At 47.9% G+C, this 23,687-nt stretch overlaps 1 protein-coding gene across 1 annotated transcript in view; it reads right to left on the bottom strand.

Annotated features, from left to right (window-relative positions):
- The window catches only part of GRIK4 (glutamate ionotropic receptor kainate type subunit 4), a 146,177-nt gene that overhangs the window by 81,173 nt on the left and 41,317 nt on the right, over positions 1–23,687 (bottom strand). The window contains exon 2 of the mRNA XM_054395622.1: positions 2,871–3,035. Coding sequence (XP_054251597.1) covers positions 2,871–3,035 — 165 coding nt within the window. The remainder of the gene's footprint in view (positions 1–2,870; positions 3,036–23,687) is intronic.

Below are 23,687 nucleotides of genomic sequence, written 5' to 3'. Positions count from 1 at the left end.
TAGAGCAACTGGAATTTTCAGCCCTCCTTAACACTAAGTAAGATGCCTGAGTCAACCAGGATGGAGAAAGGAAGGAAAAAAAGCAGCTCAACACTAAACCAAAAACTAACTCTCCAAAGTCCTTCTTCTCTTGAAGAACTAATTGTACATGAAATATCACTGATGGGGTGTAATCACAGCCCTCCTAGAGCAGGCAGCTAAGCCTGCTGGCTGTGATATTTAGAGGGGATTCAAGGGGCATGAAATTTGAGAGGAGCATTAACCAGATGTATAACAGCTCTGCAGCCACAGGTTAAAACATCCTGACTGCTTTTCATTAATGCTACGTGTGATAACAAATAGCAGAGCTGCATCAGAGCTGAGAAGTCAGACATTTGAAAGCCATGAAAGCCTTGAAATTTCAGTTAAAGGATCTGATTCTCCTCTGCCACCAGTATAAATCAAGACCAGCTTCAGCAACATTAATAGCAGAACCGTGCAGAATCCAGATTTTTCCTGTTGCGAGAAATACTTCGAGACATCTTTCACTCCGAAGAAAAGGCAAACAACATCTTGCAAAATTATGTGAATACTCTCTTTGCCAAAATCAAATCAATTTGCTCTGATTTCTACTGGTGGTTTTTTCATATATTCTACAAGTCAAAGCAAAGAAAACAAAGAAAATCACCCCTGAGGTGAATAATTCGAAATGCAAGATTCTCTCTCCCTCACTTATCCTGTTTCCATGTTCTCCCCAAACACCATGCTTGCTGAAATCAACAATTTCTTGCATCATACTTCATTCTCACCAAATTAGTATTCTTCTGCTCGAAAAACCACTCCACCAGAGCCATTTCTGAGCAGTGTTACAGGGGTACAAGTGAGAAAGGAATCCTGCTCACCCTGGTTACCGCAGCTCTGGGGTCACTTGGCAATCTTGGCTGTTTCCTGAGCAAAGTTAAACAACAGGAATGCTGCTGCACACAGACTGGTGAGAAAGGAAAGAGGAATGGATCTAAAAATGCTGCTGGGTCTCTCACAGACAGGAGGCTCAGGCAAATAAGCAATTTTCTCAGTCCCTAGGAGGCTTGCTGGGAGATTTGGGATACTTCCAGGGGCGAATTGGGAATGCACTTGGAAATCCAGGCAGTGCCCATCCCTTCTGTGATGCCTGGCCAGTGAGACTGGATTTCACAGAATCACAGAATGGTAGGGGTTGGAAGGGACTTCTGAAGATCATCGAGTCCAACCCCCTTGCCAGAGCAGAGTCACCCAAAGCAGGTCACACAGGAACACATCCAGATGGGTCTTGAAAGTGTCCAGAGACAGAGACTCCACCACCTCTCTGAGCAGCCTGCTCCAGGGCTCTACCACCCTCAAAGCAACAAAGTTCCTCCCTGTATTTAGATGGAACTTCCTATGTTCAATTTTATGCTTCTTACTTCTTGTCCTGTCCCTGGGGACCACTGAGAAGAATCTGTCCCCATCTTCCTGATACCCACCCCTTAGGTATTTTTAAATATTATTTGCCCTATTGCTGTGCCAAGTGAGGGTGAAGCAGGATGTGCAAAATCCTGAGCAGGTGGGAAAGAGCAAGAAAAAGCTAAAAGAGATGAGGGATGCAAAAAAAAAAAAACCAACAAAAAACAGTGGAGCACTGTCATTTTGGAACAGTCTCTGTGATGCTGTGTGTGTGATGATCTTAATCTAGAGTGTCTCATGGGTGACAGGTGTCTATTTATAGGAGCAGACATGCAGGTACTTGCTGAAATGCACTTTATTAAGTGCACACTGCTATAAATAATGCAAAGGCTAATTCAGGAAATGAAGGAGCACTCTGCTGATCTCGCAGGCCTGTTGAGCTGCTTCTGTCAGCTACTCCGAGACCTGCTCCTGAGTTCTGTGGGGCCTCCCAGGTGCAGGGATGCACAAGAAACACCAAAGCTGGGTGAAAATCCAGCCTGCTCCAGACAACAGCATAGTAGAACCATAGAATTGTTTTGGTTGGAAAAGGCTTCTAAGAGCACCAAGTCCAACCATCAACCTAATACCACCATGGCCATTAAACCATGTCCCCAAGTGCCATGGCCACAGGTTTCTTGAACACCTCCAGGGATGGGGACTCCACCACCTCTCTGGGCAGCCTGTGCCAATCCCTGAGCACTCTTTCAAGTAAGGAGGTTATAGTGAGGTGGGGGTTGGTCTCTTCTCCCTAGTGTCAGGTGATAGAAGGAGAGGAAATGAATTTAAATTTTCCTGGTATATTGAGGGTGGTGGAACACTGGAACAAATTACCAAGGGAGGCAGTCAAGGCCCCATCCCTGGAGATATTTAAGGTCAAGCTTGACATGGCTCTGGACAACCTGATCTACTGGAGGATGTCCCTACTGACTGCAGCAGGTTGGACTAGATGACCTTTGGAGGTCCCTTCCAACCCAAACCATTCTATGATTCTATGATATGGCCTGAAATTGTGCCAGGGGAGGGATAGGTTGGAGATTAGGAAAGATTTCTTTACAGAAAGAGTGGTCAGGGCTTAGATGCCAAAGGTGCAGATGGTGATGATGCAGTGTGAGTGCTGCTGAAGGTCTCACACCCCTCCCAAGAGGATGCTGCCTCCACATCCAGACCATGCCAAACCCCTGCACCAAACCTGAGTGTGCTCCAGCAGGCAGGGCAGGCCCAGGGCTTTGCAGAGCCTCACTGCCATCCTAGCACCTGCTGACCTTCTAAGTGCTGACAGGGGAGCAGAGAGATGCTTTTAGCCCTGGGTACCTCCCTTGACTATCACACTCCTATGCTCTGCAGCAACTGCAAGTGTGCCAGACAGCTCCTGTGAGCCAGCAGAGAGAGGAGCCATGGCAGGGCCAGCTGGATGGAGAGCTACTCACTGGTTTCTGCCGTCTCATACTCGCTGTCTCGCAGCAGCTCGAAGATGTCCACTTCCACTTTGGCTTTCCCCACCCGCTCGGGTGCGCGGTTGATGCGGTTCTTGGCGAGGGTGATGGAGAGCCTCTCCCCTCTGCTGCACTCCATGGGGTCATCCAGGATGGCAGCTGCAGGGGCAAAAGGTGTGGGCAGAGGTTAGGCTTGGCAAGGACCCGGCTTGGCTCTGTGCACCTCCCCACCCATCCCCGCTGGCACCGAGCGGCTGCCGCGTTGGCACCGGGGCTCCTGCCGCTGCTACTGTTAGCACGCCCTCCCTCCCTCCCTCCATACCACTCTCCCTTCTTCCCTTCCTCCCACACCTGGCCTTGCCTGCCGCCTCGCCCACCTCCCAGGTCCTGCCAGACACGTGGGTGCTGGAATCTCTGCAGCAGCAGCTGCCTTACCTGCCAGCGTGCTGCTGCAGCACGACACAGCCACCTACGCTGCTGGGCTCCTGGCAGTGCCCAGCACCCACTGCAGCACAGCCATCCACTCGCTCTCCCTGGCTGCTCCCAGAGAGGAGCATCCAGCTGTGCAGCCTCAAGCAGCCCAGACCTGGGCACTGCCTCCCATCCCAACAAAGGAAGAACGTCCCCAGATAGCTTCAGTTTGCTCGTTTGGGAGCCCCTGGGTAGGGTGCTGTTAGAAGGGGTATTTCAGGAAGCATGTAGGCAGCCGTGGGTGGGAAGGGACAAATATTTTTCAAACAGAAAGCACTTGACTCTTGAACTCAGCTCCTGGGCCTGCCCACTCAAATCTGTGTGAGGCAGAAGGAGATAGTATGGGGTATTATTTTTATTTTCTTGATGGAAGGCAAAAAAGAATTGGAGTGGAGCATTAATCACAGCATTTCATTACGAGCGGCACAACTTCTGCACCCCAGTGGGTTTATCCTTGCTAATTGAAGGTCTCCTCTGAGACTGCAGCTGTTCAGTTGTAGCTGGGGAAGAACAACACTGAGGGCTGTGGTGTGTATTAGAAAGGCATCAGTGCCTCTCTTCCCTTCTTAAAAATCCCCCCAAGGGGAGCGATGCCATTCAGAGCTGCTCAGGTGTGTGTGGAGTCGCAGCTCAGTGCCCAATCAGCCCCTGCACCACATAGGTTAGCAAAGCAGAGATTAGTGGGGCTCTGCTGGCTTGTGTCTCAGGGAAACAGGGAACAAACTGCAGCAGCAAGGTGCTTTGTTGAAGCTCTGAAAGGTGTCAGTGTGCTGAGGCAGTTGGGTTTGGGGTTCTTTCAGACAGGTCAAAGCAGAGTGCAACACATAAACCAGCTGGCAGCTGAAGCACAGTGGTTACAAACAGGAGGTATCCTGATTCCTTAAGAGCAAGAGCAGAGTCCAAGGATACACATATTTTGAGGGCAGCTCACTGGGACCACTGCTGGAGAAGCATGGTGCTGTTAGCCTCAGTCCCACCTACAGCCCATGCTCCTTGGAGAGCTGGTTTGTGACTTGAAGGTCCTCATTGCTCCCCCAGTGCGTGGGCACTAATCACCCTTCACTGCCTCTGAGAGAGCCACCCAGGGAAGAAGCCTGTCTTGGATTCAGGCTCCTTTTACTTTGTCTTTCCTGCCTCTGAGACTTGCTTTGAACCAACTCCAAAGCCCAAAGCATAGCCCAGTTTCAACAACCAGCTTGCATCGCATTCCAGGGCTCTCTGCTCAGCCTTGCTATGCTCAGTCCAGGAGGATCTCCTTCTCTCACAACAAAGCTCTCATGACAATCCCTCCTGGGATGGGGAGAAGACCATCACCATCACCTGCAGTTTTACACCAGGCTCCTGCACACTGACAACCTACCTCTGCTTCCCAGTCCTGCCCTAACTTCATCTGTGGAACTGGACACTGAATCCACAGGTGAAGCAAAGGTAGTTCAATGCTATCCCAGTGACATCCATCCCAGAACCTCTCTTCTTACTTTTTTCCCAGTTTTATAGAGCTGAACTGAACTAAGCACTGGTAAAGAAACACACAGCAATATTTCCTACACGATATGCACAGATGTCTTGGAGAACATTCCCACTCCTTCAGGCATCACCATCCCCTCTGCTCCACAAACATGCAAGCATCATCACTATCTGCAAAGCTAGGGCAGTTCATCTTCAGCTCATTATGCAAGAAAAAAGGTTGTGCTTTCCTTTAAGCATGGCTCACAGGGGTTTAAAGGCATTGGTATGGCTGATGCACTGGGGTGCATCAAGAAAAGTGTGTCCTGGAGGTCTAGAGAGGTTCTCCTCCCACTCTGCTTTGCCCTGGTGAGACTGCACCTGGAATACTGTGTCCAGTTTTGGGCTGCCCAGTTCAAAATGGACAGGAATCTGCTGGAGAGAGTCCAACAGAGGCTATGAGGATGATTAAGGGACTCGAAAGTCCCTGCTAAGAGAAAAGACTGAGCCCTGGAGCTGTTTAGTCTTAAGAAGAAAAGGCTGAGAGGGGATCTTATCAATGTCTATAAATAGCTGAGGTGCAGGTGCCAAGATGAAGGTTCCAGGCTTTTTTTTTCGGTCATGACCAGTGACAGGACAAGGAACAAGGGGTAGAAGCTAGAACACAGGAGGTTCCAGCTCAACATGAGCAAAAACTTTGCTGAGAGAGTGCTGGAGCCCTGGAACAGGCTGCCCAGAGAGGTTGTGGAGTCTCCTTCTCTGGACACTTTCAAAACCCACCTGAATATGTTCCTGTGTGACCTCCCCTGGGTGACCCTGCTCTGGCAGAGGGGTTGGACTGGATGATCTCTGGAGGCCCCTTCCAACCCCTAACATTCTGTGGTGATTGCTCTTAATTACAGAGAAGCCAGGAGACTAAAGTGCCCCAAGAAGCAACTGGCTCAACTCCCCACTTCTCTAGGAAAGCAGCAGCAGGCAGAGAAGTCCTCATACACAAAACTGCCTGATGTGTGTGAACTTCTCAGTGCAGCTCTGTTTCCAGGAAAGGTAAAGCAATGGACTGGATCTGATGAACGTCACAGATCGCTGCTGGCTTCCAGGTGCTGACAGAGCAAAATCAAAGATCAGTGGTGAAGGAGCATATGTCAGCATTCTTAGATTCATTATTTTCTAATTTAAAGCTTCAGAATGACTAAACTGGGCAATTAAAAAAAAAATTATTACTTTCTTAGTAGTCTCTTTAATTGTTAGTTTGGAAACAAAAGTCACTTCTACTAATGTATAGTTAAACAAATTTGGAAAACAAAAGAGCTGAAGCCAAAGCATTTTGAATCATTTCCCCAGGCCATGCTGGCAGAAACGTTTGCACAATGATTTTTTTTTTGTCTCTGTTCAGGGTGGGGGTTTCCATGTTTGTTTCTGGGAATCTGGAAAACTTGCCTGCAGCTGAGAGAAAGGAAAACAAACAAAGAAACCCAAACCCTCCTTCCTACTCAGCAGCGACTGAATTTGAAGTTTGCAGCCCACCTTGGGAGCAAAATGCATGAGGGGAAAATGCTCACAGCAAGTGATGGGTTTGGAAAAGAAAGGAACACAGCCAGGGAGCCTGAATCCCAGGGTGGTGGTGGCACTGCTGGAGCACAGCTACTAATCAAACTACATTACTGCTTCCTCTCTCCTGTGGGGCTTGTGATAGGAAACCAGCAAAGAATCAGCTCACTTGCATTTTGGGAAGACTAGTTAGTTTTACCAAATACTAAACCAGCCCCCAGGACAGCCTAGGTAATGAGGCTGAACTAATCTTTATTAAAGCTAGAGGATGGGAAAGGTCATTTAATGTTTAAAAAAGGTTGGCTTTTAAAACTTCATGGCTTGGGACCCGGTGCCAAAGCTCATCTAATAGCTGTGTCATTAAGTATGAACGAAAATCTTTACAGAAATTCCCTTTCATCTCCTCCTGTCTATTAAACATGGGGAGATGCAGCAAGTAAATCTTTAATCCTGAAAACTTACAGCAAAGTCTTTGAACTTTCTTGGCCTCAAAAATCACTTCCATCTTCCCCATCATAATAAATGTCTCCAATCTAGTCTGCCTTCTGTATGAATTATGAGGAAACTGTTTCAGAGGGAGGCAGGAGCACCTGTGTCTGTGATGCTTGATTCAGGGTTGCTTTGACTCTCAGTCCCTCTGAAATCCTAACAACTTCCAGTGAAGCCAGCAAGGACTGGTAGAGGCTGAGCTTTCATCAGAAAGAACTGTCTGGAAACAATACAGGAAGGGATGGACCTGATAGAGTGGGTCCAGAGGAGGTCACAAAGATGATCTGAGGGCTGGAGCATCTCTCCTATGAGGACAGGCTGAGGCAGCTGGGGTTGTTCAGCCTGGAGAAGAGAAGGCTCCAGGGAGACCTTAGAGCAGCCTTCCACTACCTGAAAGGGGCAACAGGAGTGCTGGGAAGGGACTTTTTACAGGGTCTGTAGTGACAGGACAAGAGGCAATGGTCTGAAATTAGAGAGGGGCAGATTTAGACTTGATGTTAGGAAGAAGGTCTTTGCCACAAGGGTGGTGGAATACTGGGGATGCCCAGGGAGGTAGTTGAAGCCCCATCCCTGCAGATACTCAAGGTCAGGCTCAACAGGACTGAGCAATAACTTAAACTTCATTGGTCCTAGGGAGTTTTCAGTAACACCCTCCTCAAGCTTTCTCCTCTTTCTTTTCTTTCTCCTCCTACCTTGGAGAACCTTCTCAAGGAGGAGGGAGGACAGTCATTTCTCACCCCAAACAATTCAGTCCTACTACTCACCAGCACAGTGAACAGGGGGACAGGCAGAGCTGTCAGCTTTTGTGCTTTCAGTGCTGGAGACAGCTGTCTTCCTGGAGCTGGGCTGAGACACAGCAACTCATCCTATTAAGTGCAGCAGGCAGTTCACAGACAGCACTGAAATGGAATCCTTTCCACCCCTCAGCCAATGTTTCAGCCAGTGCTAGAAAAGCAGCAAGGCTCCATTCTCCCATTCCCCCAAGCCATGTGGCTCCCCAGAGTGCAACCTGCCACCAGCCAGGTTCCCAGCAGACACCCCCTGACAAGGCTTACACGACTGCAAGTTTTACTACCTATCACTACCTAATCCATGAGCCAACCAAGATCTGGTAAAGCACCATTTGGATAACAGGAGCAGGGAACAGATGTTAACCTGGAGCTTTATACAGCTACAGCAGGGTGCAGCTGACCTTCCCCTGTTAACATTATTAAGAATTGCTACATTTTCTCTGGTGCTTTTCATACCACTGAGGTGTAAAGCCATACCCAGAAGCACAATTGCCATCTCAAGGAAGCTGTTGAAGATGCAAATTTAGCAAAGCCTTGATTTAAAGATGATATTTCACTGCTCATAACCTGTCCCTCCGAGTTAAGAAGGCATAAAGCCATCTGCAATATTTCTCAGGTGCCTCCTCTGACAGGTTAAGAACACATCTACAGCCTCTTCTGATTTATCCTGTAAACAGTCTTCAAATCCTCTATGTTTCTGTGATGAACAGACTTTCAAATTAAGAGCTGTAACCTCAGTTTGATCAGGTTCAGACTCACAGAAGATCCAATATCCCCCCCTGGAGCTGATGGGTTCTTAGCCTCAGAATTAGGAACGCCTCAGATCAAAGGTTTATCAGACAAACACACCATTCCTCAAAGCACTACTGTCCTGCTTGCCTCAGGAGATGCCCTGGGATGTGGGGGAGTCACTCCAGACCCACACTTCTCCCCTTCCACCTGTTCCTGAGCCACCTCCACCACCCTTATCATCAGACACCCACCTGCAGCTGCTCCTGACTTCATTAACCCCAACCCAGCTCTGAAACCAGAAGGCTGCAGATTCACTTGAGGGTCAGTTGATTAAAAAAAATGTTTGCCTTATTTTGCACTTTCCCCCTCTGCTGAACAGAGAATCAACCCTTCTGGCTGTCAATACAGCCAAAGATATGCAATGTGAAGACTTCCTCATTAAAGGGCTGTGGAGTATAGCTCCAGTGGAGAAACAGGTGGGATTGTGCTTCCATTATAATCTCCAAAGTGCTGCTTAAAAATGAAGCAAAATGTGGCCAATATGCTATTACTCTGAGAGGGAAGAGGATCTCATCAAGGCAAAAGAGAATCTGAAAACATAAACTCTCCCTCACAAAGAGATTTGATAACGTTTGTCTGATCAGTGTAGCAGAGGGCTATTTATTGCTCTTGGCCAGCATTTGAAATCTGCATTTAAATAGAGCTTCCCTCTCATTTCTGCTATCCAGAGAGAGTGATTTCAGGAGAGAGAACAGGGGAGACTTGATAAAAATAGCTAAAGCTGAGGGCTTTAGTTCCCACTGCTTGAAACACAACCTCTCTTTTCTCCTCTTTAATAATTGTTTTGTGTACATAAAATCAGAATAACCTTCCCTGACACTGGGAGTTTCCAGATCTCTCCATAGCGCTGCCACACTTCTCCACTGTCCTTCCTGAACCTGGGAAGGTGATGACCTGTCCCTCATGCTGGATCTGTTCACAGCTCTGGGAGGCAAAGCCTCTGTGGGGACAGCTCATCTTTGTGTCCCAACAAGTATTGTCCTTCTGGTCCAGGCTGGTAAAAAGCAGTGCCAGCCTCTTCTTCCTTCCTCCTCTGCACACCCCTGCATGCAACAGAGATGACTGTTTGGATCCAAAAGGGGCAGGGGTAGGGGGGAACACACTTCAGCTTGCCATTCTGAAAGCAGGCACCTGCAAGACAGGTCTCATCTCATCTCTCACAGCTTTGCTTCATGTGCAGAGAGGAAAACACACTAATGAGACAAGGTCTTGCTCTTCCAATAAAAATCACCTGCTTCTCTGAATACAAATCTCACTTCCAGGCAGCTAGCAAACAGCCTCAGCATGAAGACTGAAGCAAAAGTGCACAAAGGGGTCTGAAATGGAAATGTCCTGTCCAGAGCTGGCTAATGCAGTCTGCAGCTGTCCTCTGGTACAGAAGCAGGGCAGCAAACTGAAGTTCTTTAAAGCCAACAGGGAAACTCCTACAGGTTTCCACAGCCACAAACTTGAGGGCACACTGCACTTCTGGATAGTCCTCCTGATCTGTGAATTCAAATAGTGTGTCTGCAACCAGATAAGTCCTACTTAATCCTCTGAAAATCCTCTCAAGAGACTTCCAAAAGACAAGGAGAGAAAAGCAGGAAGAAGGAGAAATTGCTGATTTCACCTGTGTGAGGTGTAAGGGTCAGGGCTGCAGCAGGGAATAAATGATTAATGCTCTGAAAGAAAGGGATGTGCCAGGCCTGCAGCAGGACAGGCTGGAGGGAAGGACAGAAAGGGCTCTCCAGCTCACACAGGTAGGGCTGTGCAGAAAGACAGGGAAGGAGGTAAAAGCCTGCTTCTAAAAGAGGAATGTCAGGAAGGCACTGTGGGCACCTTTCATTCAAGGCAGCCCAAGAGCCTCGGGCACCATCTGGGGATGTTGCTACCAAAGGCACACTGCACCAAGTGGGCACCAGGAGGGAGGATCCACTCCTGGAGGTGTCAAATCTTCCAACAGAAGACTCAGGCATTTCCAGCCACCAGGAGCCTGCTCCTGCATGTGTGTCCATGGTGTGGTGAGATGCCTTTCAGTTTCACTGAAGCTTTGCTCACGGCAGGAGAGATTCATAGCAGGGCTCTCTAGTACAGATCTGCTGCACCTCTGAGGAGCCTACCTGTCCAACTGGACTGCAACCCACCATGAAATTCAAACCACTGCAAAGACCCTTACCCATCTCCACACAGGCTCAGTCCAAGTGCCTAAATCTTCTCTTCTTAGGAGCCCAGATGAAAAACACTGACTGAAGGTGGCCACATGATTTTCCTGTCTGTCTTTGGTTTCAATAACATCAAATTGAGCTTCAAAAGGAAGTTTTTCATGATCTCAAGTGACTGGCAGCAGCTGTGGATTTTAGGGGGAAGCCCTGGTGGGGCCAGTAAACTCAGCAAGACCAGGAAATGAGCAAGAACTTAATTAAGTCAGTGGAGAGTAGAAACCCAAGAAAAATACCCACACAAACCCCAAGTGCCACTTCCAGGCAAACAGAAAAGAGTGAGGAAGGAAGAAATACCATGTAAAATTCTAAACCAAAAGCAACCAAAAAAAGGCAAAAAATGTGGAAAGTCCACTAGGATTTATAGTTCTAATCCTAGCTGTGAGAGATGGTAATGAACAACGTGGCAGTGGGAGCCTGCAAGGTTTGAGAGCAGGGGAGAGAGCTTGTCACAGGTTGAGGAGGCAGGAAAGGAAATCACTGCAGAACCCCAGATGACACAGGATGTCATACACTCACAATGGGCATGTTCTGTACCTGCAAGACAGATGACCACAAAAGCCCAGGGCTCCATCTCCAGAGGTAGCTGTTTTTCAGTGGCAGCCAAGGCTGTTCCAGCATGCACACAACTCTCTGCAATGCTCTGGGATTTGCTTCATGACAGTGATGGAAGATGAGCAACATTTCCAAAACTGACACTTTGCCTCTTGCAGAGGGAACCACCAACATGCTTCACAGAATCATAGAATGGTTTGGGTTGGAAGGGAACTTAAAGATCATCCAGTTCCAACCCCCAATGCCACGGGCAGGGACACCTTCCACCAGCCCAGGTTGCTCAGGGCCTCATCCAACCTGGTGGTGAACACCTCCAGGGAGAGGGCAGCCACAACCTCCGTGGGCAACCTCTTCCAGTGTCTCCTCACCCTCACTGGAAAGAATTGCTTCCTCATCTCCAGTCTAAATCTGCCCTCCTCAAGCTTCAATCCATTCCCTCTCATCCTGTCACTACAAGCCTTTCTAAACAGTCCCTCCCCTGCTCTCCTGGAGCCCCCTCAGGTACTGGAAGGCTGCTATAAAGTCTCCCCAGAACCTTCAGGATTAAAGAAATTTGGGTCCCCTCTAAAGCTGGTGGATTTCCATTTGTGTAAGTGGGCCCTTCACTGACCATTTTCCTCTTCACCCTTCCTGGGGTCTTAACATTTGCAGTGCATTTGCTCTTCTTTCAGCATCTCCCTCTTTCAAGGCTGCTAGAGCTCTGGCCCCACTTGCTGACTCTTTCCAGGATGGCAAACACCAGAGCACTGCAGAGGATGCACAACTACTATGGAGAGACTAAGTGCCAGACCCCAGTTCCAGACTTCCTCCAGCCAGCTGATTAATTGCAGACAGAGATAGCAAACAGCCTTGGATGCATCCCCAATGTCAAAATGAGGAGGTGGAAAAAATTGCTGTGGTGACAGGATCTAGGTTTTGCCTTTCACTCATACGGAAAGCTTAGAGAGATTTTACACCAGTTCTGTTCTAGTTACTAATCTCTAAAAGATGGATCCAAGGACAAGGAGCTACCATGCTGGGTTTAGACACCAGATATGACAATTCCTTTGAAGACAGAAGACAGACAAATGATAGGTGAAATGACTTTCATTCTCCAATGATGGATGAAGAACAGCAGCACGAGGAGATAAAGTGACTCCTCAAGGCTTTGCAAGACAAGATGGCAAATAAACAGAGTTAATATGCCAAGAGTCTTCAGAAACCCTTGTTTCAGAAGCACTTCAGCTTTCCTACTGCCACTGAAACTTGACTCAGTCTTACAGTGCATCCCAAAAGCCAAGGGAGCATTACTCATAGAACTTTGGGGAGATGGGAACCTCCAGAAACAGCAGCATGTTTAAAGAAACATGGATGAAGATAAATGAAGACCAAGGTCAATGCTACAAGGCTGAGCACAGCCTGGATGGAAGGATCAAACTACATTGGAAAGGGTCAGGACCAAGAGAGGGCCTACAGAGCACCTAAACCAGGTAATAATTTGTCCCTTAACAATCAGGTCCTTAGAGTCTCTGCTCTCTGTGCATCTACTCCATAGGAGACCTCATTGCCTACCCCTCCCCCTCTCCCTGCTCCCACACTGCCTGGGTGCCAGTGTACAGATGTGCAAGGGAAGAGAGTGCAGCCCAAGAGTAGGAGGTGAGAAGTGTAGTAGTAGAAGAAAGGTGAGTAAAGGTGGTATTGGAGACCTCAGCCCTGCTGCAGAAGATCCAGAGGTACTAAACTCCCTGTCAGGGTTATCCAGATGTACTAACTCCCTGACAGGGTTATCCAGATGTACTAACTCCCTGACAGGGTTATCCAGATGTACTAACTCCCTGACAGGGTTATCCAGATGTACTAACTCCCTGACAGGGTTATCCAGATGTACTAACTCCCTGTCATGGTTATCCAGATGTACTAACTCCCTGTCATGGTTATCCAGATGTACTAACTCCCTGTCATGGTTATCCAGATGTACTAACTCCCTGTCAGGGTTATCCAGATGTACTAACTCCATGTCAGGGTTATCCAGATGTACTAACTCCCTGTCAGGGTTATCCAGATGTACTAACTCCCTGACAGGGTTATCCAGATGTACTAACTCCCTGTCATGGTTATCCAGATGTACTAACTCCCTGTCATGGTTATCCAGATGTACTAACTCCCTGTCAGGGTTATCCAGATGTACTAACTCCCTGTCATGGTTATCCAGATGTACTAACTCCCTGTCATGGTTATCCAGATGTACTAACTCCCTGACAGGGTTATCCAGATGTACTAACTCCCTGTCAGGGTTATCCAGATGTACTAACTCCATGTCATGGTTATCCAGATGTACTAACTCCATGTCATGGTTATCCAGATGTACTAACTCCCTGTCAGGGTTATCCAGATGTACTAACTCCATGACATGGTTATCCAGATGTACTAACTCCATGTCATGGTTATCCAGATGTACTAACTCCCTGACAGGGTTATCCAGATGTACTAACTCCATGACAGTGTTATCCAGATGTACTAACTCCCTGTCATGGTTATCCAGATGTACTAACTCCCTGTCAGGGTTATCCAGATGTACTAACTCCATGACATTGTTATCCAGATGTACTAACTCCCTGTCAGGGTTATCCAGATGTACTAACTCCCTGTCAGGGTTATCCAGATGTACTAACTCCATGTCAGGGTTATCCAGATGTACTAACTCCCTGTCAGGGTTATCCAGATGTACTAACTCCATGTCATGGTTATCCAGATGTACTAACTCCCTGTCAGGGTTATCCAGATGTACTAACTCCCTGTCATGGTTATCCAGATGTACTAACTCCATGACAGTGTTATCCAGATGTACTAACTCCCTGACAGGGTTTGGTCCAGCTATAGAACAATGACAGCCATGTCTCCCACTGATGTGCCTCAGGATTGCTTTCATCTCTTTGCTTTGCTGTTAGAACAAACAACTTTTCCTGCTGAGTCACACCGAAATGAGATGCTAAAGAGCTGCCACACCAGGTGTGGAAGCCCTTCAGATCCAATATCCATCAATCTATACAGTCTCTATTTATTTATTTTTTGCCACTCAGCCTTCAGCAAGTTAATAGGTTACTTGAATGTCTACCTGCCTTTCCTCTTTACTGTGCTCTCCTCACTGCATTTATTTCCCTGGTGACTTCTCCCTCTGGATGGGAAAACAAAACAAGAATTTTCTTTTCCCTGGACTCTGAAATGATTTTCTCTCCCTGCCCACCCATCTGAGCAGCAAAGTTCTAATTCATCTAATCCCAATTTGGGTACTTGTTTGCTTAGAAAAGGATGATGTGCTACCACCAAAGAACTGCTTGTTGGTCCTTTGCTTGTGTACTGAGTGGCTGCTGTCCAACCCCAGGGCAGCAGTTGTGGCCACCTGCCTTGCACTGAATCTACTCTGCAGCCAAAGGGGTGACCAAAGAACTTCAGTGCCCAACCAAATGGTCAGTCCTGAGCCTCAGAGCTGAACCAGCTCAGCCACACCACCAGCATTTCCAGAGGCCCATCTTCTACCTTGAGCACTGAGCTGCCTGGCACCTGCTGCAGATTCCAGTGCTTAACACAACCTGTGAGCTCCTCAAACATTCAGCCTCACAATACCTCCATGGCCTGGAGCACTGCATCCAGTTCTGGAGCTCCCAGCATAACAGGAACATGGAACTGCTGGAGTGGGTCCAGAGCAGGGCCATGAAGGAGACCAGAGGGTTGGACAACCTGCCCTATGGGGACAGGCTGAGAGAGCTGGGGCTGAAGAGCCTGGAGAAGAGAAGGCTCCAGGGAGAACTTAGAGCAGCCTTCCAGCACCTGAAGGGGCTACAAGAAAGCTGGGGTGGGACTTTTGACAAGATAGGATGAGAGGGAATGGATTGAAGCTTGAGGAGGGCAGATTTAGACTGGAAATTAGGAAGAAACTCTTGACAGTGAGGGTGGTGAAACACTGGATGGTCTCTCTGGAGATCATCTGGAGATGTGGGGTGACAAACATCACCTGAAGAATTCTTAGCACATCAGAAAATAACCACAAAATCTTTACAAGTTCCTCAAACTTCTCCCAAAGAATCTTTGAGGTTTCTAGCACAGTGCAATGCAAGTAAAGAACAACTTTTAGGCAAACAGCTTTTGCTTTCAGCTGGGGAGCTCATTACAGATTCCCCTGCATCTGTGCAACGTGGCCAAGTCTTAAAACACCCTCCACAGAAACAGGAAAGGACAAGTGGAGAGGAAGAGAAGAAAGCAAAAGGCAAGGATAAAGAAGCAGCTTAGCTGAATAGACTAAATTAAATTAGACATGAAAATTCTCAGTGAACAAAGTGAAAGAAAGCCAAAGGGAAAGCCATTCCAGGCTCCCAGAGGCTGGGTGTGAGGGAAGCAGCAGCACATTCAAGGAGGAGCAGCTGGTGGGATCAGGGAGGAACCCTAGAATCATGGAATTGTCAGAGCTGGAAGAGACCTCCAGGCTCATCCAGTTCCAACCCCCCTGCCATGGGCAGGGACACCTCACACCAGATCAGGCTGCTCAAAGCCACATCCAGCCTGGCTGCAAAAACCTCCAGGGATGAGGCTTCCACCACCTCCCTGGGCAACCTGTGCCAGTCTCTCACCACCCTCATGGTGTAAAATCAGCAGCCACACTGGGTCAGGAATGAGAACACCAGAACCAGCACCACTGGTAAGGCAGCAGATGAATGGAGAGAATTACATCCCCCTGCAGTTTGTTGTGCTGCTGCTTAGAGAGGACACTGAATTAGTTACATTTATGCTGCAAGGAGCTGGATTAGGCTCCCAGTGATTAGCTTAATTAAACAACAGAGTTATCCATAGGCTGTGGTTTATGTTATAAATAAGCTACATTTATGCTGATTAATTGAAGTCATGGTTCAGGACATTAAACCCTCCTACTTTCAACCACCTTAATGAGGATTCCTGCAAGAGCTGAATCCAAGCACATCCCTGGACTGAGATGAATCGAGGTTCACGTCTAACACTTACTCTAAGCAGAGTATTAGGCAAACAGGGCAGATCCTTCCTCCTCTCTTCTTCAACTCTCTGCTGCTTCTTCTTTGCAGCCTGAGAGGTTTTACTCAGCTCTAGTGCTCCCAAGAGTGGCCTAGGTGCTCTGAAGTGAAAAGCAAGCTTAGGAGCTTGTGTTTTGCCCAAGCTCAACTCTCAGATCTGCTCACAAACCCAGTGCTTATCAAAAATCAGAGCTGGTCAAATGATGGTTATATTTTGACCACATGGAGAATATTATTCTCATGCTTCCTCACTACCCACAACCCCTCCTAATGAATCATACAGGAGGCTGCCCCCATTCCTGCAGAAGGGCTGGGCAGAACAGATGTTCTGTCTGTGGAGCACAGCCACAGCCTGTTCACCTTAGCTATACTCAAAGGCAGAAACAGCCTTTTGGCTTCAGCTGTCCTGGCAGGACAATCCTTGTGGTGCATGGCCCAATCCCCTCTCAAATGGCCATGCATGGACAGCTCCCAGGAGTCCATGTGTGGACAAAAGCCACTTGCAAATCCTGGGATGGGAACATGTGGGTTTGGTGATACCATGTGTGTGCAGCTAACACCAGGAGAGACACAGCCACTCAGCACAGGCATCCTTCTTCTCTTGGCTTCCACTCTTAATTCATCCTGCACTTGCAATGACACTGTACCACCTTCCACCAGTGTGTATTACAGGTGGAGAACAGGAGCAGCTCACTGAGGCTACAGAATCATAGTATCTGTTTGCTTGCTGCTCTTTATGGGATGGCAATCAATGATGCTGCAATGGGACATCTGACATCAACTCTGGGGGGAGCCGAGTTGAGGCGCTGAGTCACTAAGAAGCCCAGCAAATGGTCCCAACAAACTCTGCAAGGATGATTACCAGCTCCTTCATTTCTTCTGGGCTTTTCCCCTCTCCCTTAACACAATCTTGCCTGATTGGGCACTGACCAATAACAGCAATAAAATAAACCTCTTCTACGATCAGTTGCAGGACTGGGGATATTTCCTCCACCCATTCACCATCACAGAAATTGCCTTTTAAAGGGATAACAATGATTGTGGGGGGTCCAGTTATTGCCCTGAAACCTCCCATTTGATACACCCAATGTGGTTCTCTTATATAAATAACAGTTATTACTGTAAAGTGATTTTCCCCTTTCTCTACTTCCAAAGAGTTTCTGCAGGAGATGGCAAAGAAAATGGGTTCCATCAATACTACACTTAGGCCCTGCTGCTTTCATACTTTAACTCTCATCATTAATCTTCTAATGTGTCTTTAAACTAATGGCATTTCTTCCACAACTCTCTGGCAGCTCTCCCTCCTTATCTTTTCCCCTCCCTTTCCCCTGATACCCTCTCCCGTGAAGGAGGAGATCTTTCTCCCCTGACTCATCAGTGGGAGTTGTGCTCCTGCCACTCAGGGAGGAACATTTCAGCTCTTGCTCAGGCAGTTTGCTGGTAATTAGGAAAAAAAAAAAAATCTGAGAGCCCACAATCAGAAAAAACACATCAGGAAGAGCTGTGATGGGAGGATTTCTGTCCTCCCTGAAACCTTGCAGCAAGGCTTGCAGGATGACTTTGCTGAAGAGGTTATTCTGAATTAATCCTAGGGTGACAGTCACCTCCACAGAGCTGGGTCCTTGTGCAGGCTCTTAGCACAGGGAAAATGTTGCCTCTGGCACAGAGCATCCTCTTTTGAGCACACTACAAATGCAACTGCCAGATGCCACTTTCATCAGATTTGATGAGGATAAGCAAGGCTGCTCTCCTCAGTATGCAGTCATGGGCCAGCTGAGCCTGCAACTACCAACTGTTTGCACAGGACCCTTTGAAACAGCCTCTGCTCCCATCCTAGGGGCAAGCCCCTCTGCTGCTATTTCTCAGCAGTGAGAGAAGAGCTGTCATCTCCCCATCATGGGGAGCAGAGGCAGTAAAAGGATACAGCCCAATTCTGCAGTGGCATTCAGATGCCAGCCTTGCCCCCCCGCCGAGGGCAAAACCCTACCTGTTTTGAGGAGCTGGTTTCTGCAGCAGTTTTACCATGATGAACTTCAAAGCCTCAAGGGTTTAAAGGACCTTCCTGTCATCTGGGAGAGGGAACTGAACATCCAAAGCCCTGAGCACACAGCCCTGCAGCAGCCCTGCCCAGGCTCAGGGCTGGCAGAGCTCCTCTGATGCCGCAGCACCCTGGGCTGCACCATGTGCTCCACCATGCCCCAGCCAGCATGGCTCTGCCAGCATCACTGGGGTCCTCCTCACACTGCCAAGAGTGCCAGGCCAGAATGTCCATCCAGCAAGAAGAGGACATGCTGACCTTCTAGGAAAGGGAAAAAAGTGTTTTCCAGACTAATTAAGCTAATGAAGGCTAATTACACCTTAGCCATGAGGCATATGGGCACAGAACCCCACTTCCAGCAAAGTGCTGCATGCCACTTAGGAGCTCTGATCTTGAAGACAGAGCAGCCATGGAGCCATGCCCCATCCCTGCTTGCCAGCACTAATTGATACCTCAGTCCCTCAGCTGAGTGGTCCCCTCCAGACAAGGTGCAGGTACATCAGCTGTGACATTCTCAACAGGAGGGTGTCTCACCAACACCTCGCTTTCTGCAAACACATTAACAGGGAAAACAAGCCATGAATGTGAACTGGAAATGAAGAAAACAACCTTCACAGCCTAGCCACCTGAGACTTGCTGATTTTGTCCTGCATTTGCCACCTCTGGCACCAGAAGAAGTAAAGATTAATACTTTGAGTTACTTCATGTAATTTCTGGACATCTGGACCTTTCTGTCTTCTCTTCATCCCCCAAGAGTTATGACACTCCCTCTACCCTTTCTCAGTTACAGTCTCTTCTTCATTATCATCTGTCAAGTCCAATTAACATGTGCACTGACATCAGGGAAGATTATTTCTGAAGTCTCCTGTGAGAGCCAGTTGACAGGAGCATCCACCCTTGAGAAGTGTGAGAAAACTCCCCAGCAGATTGCCATCGCTCTTCACAGGCTCCTCCGCAGGGAGCCCCACAGCATCTTGCAGCATTTGCCTTTGGAGGACATTCTGCATGTTGGAGATTGCCTGTGACTGCTTTTTGATCCTGCAAGTCTCCAGGATCTCCCAGGTACAGTGACCAGACCCCTGCCAGTCAATCAGCTTTTCAGTAATCTTGGGGGTTGTTGCGGGTGGAAGGAGGACATGATGTCCAGTAGCTTCACAGTGGGCTAGTGAAGCCAGCATGACATATGTGTGTCACTGACTCCTCAAATAGGACTTGGACAAAGGCCTGATGCAAAGCAAAATGTTCTGCTTAAGCAGCCTGTCCTGATCTGCATCGCTGCCTGACCCCAGCACGTCCCAGGGACCATGGGTGCTGCAGTGCCTCCTCACGCACCAAGAAGGACTGACTCCAGCAGAACCTCCTGTGAGCCTGGGCTCTGCTCACACAGCTGTCACCAAACCTCACCAGCAAGAATCAGAGAATTGTTTTGCTTGGAAAAGACCTCCAAGATCATTGAGTCCAACCATTAACCTAACACCACCGTGGCCACTGAGCCCTGTCCCTGAGTGCCATGGCCACAGGTTTCTTGAACACCTTTAGGGATGGGGACTCCACCACCTCCCTGGGCAGCCTGTTCTAATCCCTGACCACTCCTGCAGCAAAAAAATCTTTCCTAATCTCCACCCTAACCCTCCCTGGCACAATTTCAGGCCATTTCCTCTCATCCTATCACCTGACACTAGGAAGAGGAGACTGATTCCCACCTCACTGCAACCTCCTTTCAGGGAGCTGTAGGGAGCAATGAGGTCTCCCCTCAGCTTCCTCTTCTCCAGACTAAACAACCCCAGATCCCTCAGCTGCTCCTTATAAAACTTGAAGGAAGAACTTGGAGAAATCAAACCCTCCTGCCTTTTGCCAAAATCCCACCCCTGCTTCTGCAGAGCCAGGGTCATCTCCCCTTTCCCTGTCAGCTGCCTACTGGCAGAAAAGGATTTCAGGCCAATAATTTGGCTGTTTGCAGGTGCCTCCTCCAAGCTGTTTTACTCCCTCCACACTCAACAAGCCTTTCACACACATACAAAAAATTCTTGGCTGTGTTTCCCATGTTCCTGATTAAACACTTAATGAGGAATCTGCGTAGAGCAAAATCAACAGGAAATTAAGGCAACATAAGCCAGCCACAACCCTCCTATTTTAAACAAGAGAAAGCATAGGGGAAAAAAATAAATCCAAAATACTTCCCTCAAGAGGAGTGGCAAAAAACTACAGGGGAAGAGGCAATGTGCTGAGGACATCACTTATGGCTGGGATTTTAAAGGTACTTCTTTATGTGACTCCAAAACTTCAGTATCTGTCCTTTTTTTGGAAGGGGTAGAGGGATGGAATTCCCTAGAAAAAAGAAACAGCAGATCCTCTGGTACTGAATCTGATATAGTTCCAGTGGAGGTCAGACCAACTGCATCATAGATCCTGATTGTGACAGAGGATGCTGTGCTGGAGCACCTCTCCTATAGGGACAGGCTGAGAGAGTTGGGGCTAGAGAACAGAAGGCTCCAGGGAGAGCACAGAGCAGCCTTCCAGTACCTGAATGGGGCTACAGGAGAGCTGGAGAGGGACTTTTCACAAGGGTTGGGAGTGACAGGATGAGAGGGAATGGATTGAAGCTTGACGAGGGGAGATTTAGACTGGAGATGGACAAGAAATTGTTTATAGGGAGAGTGGTGAGACACTGGAACAGGTTGCTCAGGGAGGTTGTGGATGTTCCCTCCCTGGAGGTATTCAAGGCCAGGTTGGATGAGGTCTGGAGCAACCTGGGCTGGTGGGAGGTGTCCCTGCCCGTGGCAGGGGGTTGGAACTGGATGAGCTTTAACACAAACCATTCTATGAATCTAAGAATATGACCAAGGCATACTGCAGATATTACATTGCCACTTGTCCTTAACTCAATCAACTCTGTTAATGATCTCACCCAGTGCTCCATAATAGCCTGAGGTCACCTGGGGATAGTTTCTAATACAACCAGTTCTGACTCTGTCACTTCTGCAAGAGGTGACTTCTGGGTTTTGTTGCTGTTTCTTTAGTTGGATAACTTTGCTGCAAGGTTGTGAGGGTTATTTTTTATTATTGTTTTTGTTTATTTACTAGAAAAAAAAAAGTTCTATAAAGGGGAAAAAAAAGGACAAAGAAACCACAAAGAGACAGAGACTTTTTTGGCATGAGAAGCCCTGACATCTTCTAGGCCAAAATTGGTGTTTTCAAGCCATGAAAAAAGTAAAATTCTCACAAAATCAAGCCCAGCAAACACTTATCAAAGGCACAGAGAGAGCTCTCATCAGCCTGGAAGACTCTCAGTGCATTTCTTCCTTGGTGTATTTGTGCAGGACCTGATACATGGCTCATGACCAGAGCTGTGAGATGTTTCCACAGTACCAAATAATAAAAGATATTAAGCATTTGGCCATTACTTCACTTCTCATATCACCAAAATCTAATCTGTGTTTGTATGCATAGGCATAAATAAACCATGGGAAGGTACATTCTGTTTAAAATAACTGACAAGCTAAGAAGACTCCAGCCCTACCAGGAGCAGTCAAGTTCATAGATTGGGTTGGCTTGGAAGGGACCTTCAAGATCATCCAGTTCCAACCCCCTGTCATGGGCTGGGACACCTTCCACCAGCCCAGGTTGCTCAAGACCTCATCCAACCTGGCTTTGAACACCTGCAGGAAGGGTAAATCCACAACCTCCTTGGGTAACCTCTTCCACTGCCTCACCACCTTTCCCTGAGTCCTATCCCTTTGCTGATGGGAGCTCCAACAAACCTTCCTTTTGCAACTGTCTCAAGAGCCACACACAGACCCCCTGAATCCCCTTGCCTCAAGCAGACATTAAACCCCACCACGTACCTAGACTGAAAGGGTTGGCAATGCCCAGAGCTCAGCAGTGAGAGCTGCAATTAAATCAATTAACATCCCCATACATGGCTAATATTGGAGCCAGAGGAGAGGTTTTATTACCCAAATAGAAAATCGGTTTGTGGGTCCAGATGGCCACTGGAGGCTCTGTAATTACCACACTATCACTGCAACTTGGCCTGTCTGGGCCCATTGCAACAGCACCAGCCCTGTTTATCTGCTTGGAGGAGAGCCTGTGCCATCTGGCCAAGATGAGGTTCATTGTCTGCCTGGCATCCATGGGATAAACACAGCTCCCCCACTCACTCAACTGCCATTTTTCACTATTGACTCTGAGAAGAGATGAGAGTGACAGGCACAGACTTCCTGCTGAAGAGCAGTTTAAGAAATCCCTTGGCACTCAAAGATGCCCCAGGGAGGTGCTGGCCTGGGCTGTGATGCACATCACTGACAGGCTCTGCACTGCAGACCCCACACCTTGCTGCCCTCCTGGCTGCAAAGGGATTCCCTGAGGCAAGGCATAGAACAAAACCTTAGCCCCAAACCCTTCTGCTTTCAGCTTCTTGCTATGGAGCCTTCAAGCCCTGAGGAGCCAGGAGGGTTTCACCTGCATGCCACCACTGTCTCTAATCTCTTCTTCAGGCAAGTTCAATACTGTTTTTTTTTTTTTTTGGGGGGGGGTTAATTAATTATTTTTTTAAGGCATGAGGCAGGAGACAGACTGCTGAGCTCCTGACTGCCTGTCCACACTGCTCTTCCCCAGGTGATGCAGCCCCTGAAATAAGAAGGAGTTTCTAAGGCAGCTAAATTAACCAAGCAATGCTTCCTGTGCTACAAAGGTGCTTAAAAACGACTGAAGTCCAGCCCCGACCATCAGCTGAGCAGAATGCACACAGAACAGGCTCAGCTGAGCAGAATGCACACAGAACAGGCTCAGCCACAACTTTTCAATGCACACCAGCTCACTACCTCGAGTTATAATGACAGGAAGGGGATGCTCACATCCCTGCTCACTCTCTTAACTACTGTTAAAAACCTCCCATTAGTCTCCTCATGTCATCTCCCTGTCTGGGGAAAAAAAAAAAAAAAGCAAGGGGATAATCCTTCTGTTCTCACACATTTTATCTTAGTCCAGCCTGTGAACAGCAGAGATGTTTTTTCTTCCCCCCTCATTATGCATCTGTGCACTAAACACACGTGGCTGTGCAGAGGACAGTTGCTGCCACACAGCCATCAAAAGCAAAAGAAGTGACAAACCTTTGTGTGTGAATGAAAAATATTATGAAGGGACCTTACTATTAGAAGGATGGCAGTAAAAAAAAACCCAACCAACCAACCAAAAAAAACCTCTTGCAAAACATGGAGCTCAATCTAGTTCTGTTAGGAGTAAAACAGGTTACAAAACTGAGCCTGGGAAAATGGAGGCATCACTGTCCCCTGACATGACATTGCCTCAATTAAGTTTTCTTATTGAGGTAACCCAGAGGCAGCACAGAGAGGTAACAGATGGGGAAGGTTGCCTGTGAGGGGAAGTGCAGGGGATTCCTGTCTGGAGTAACAATAAAGCAATTTATTGTTCTTTTTTTTACTCTTGCATTCAGTGTTTCT

Source organism: Indicator indicator, chromosome 34 (genome assembly GCF_027791375.1).
Source record: "Indicator indicator isolate 239-I01 chromosome 34, UM_Iind_1.1, whole genome shotgun sequence".
Lineage (NCBI taxonomy): Eukaryota > Metazoa > Chordata > Aves > Piciformes > Indicatoridae > Indicator > Indicator indicator.
This window is presented reverse-complemented; position numbering and strand designations above follow the sequence as displayed.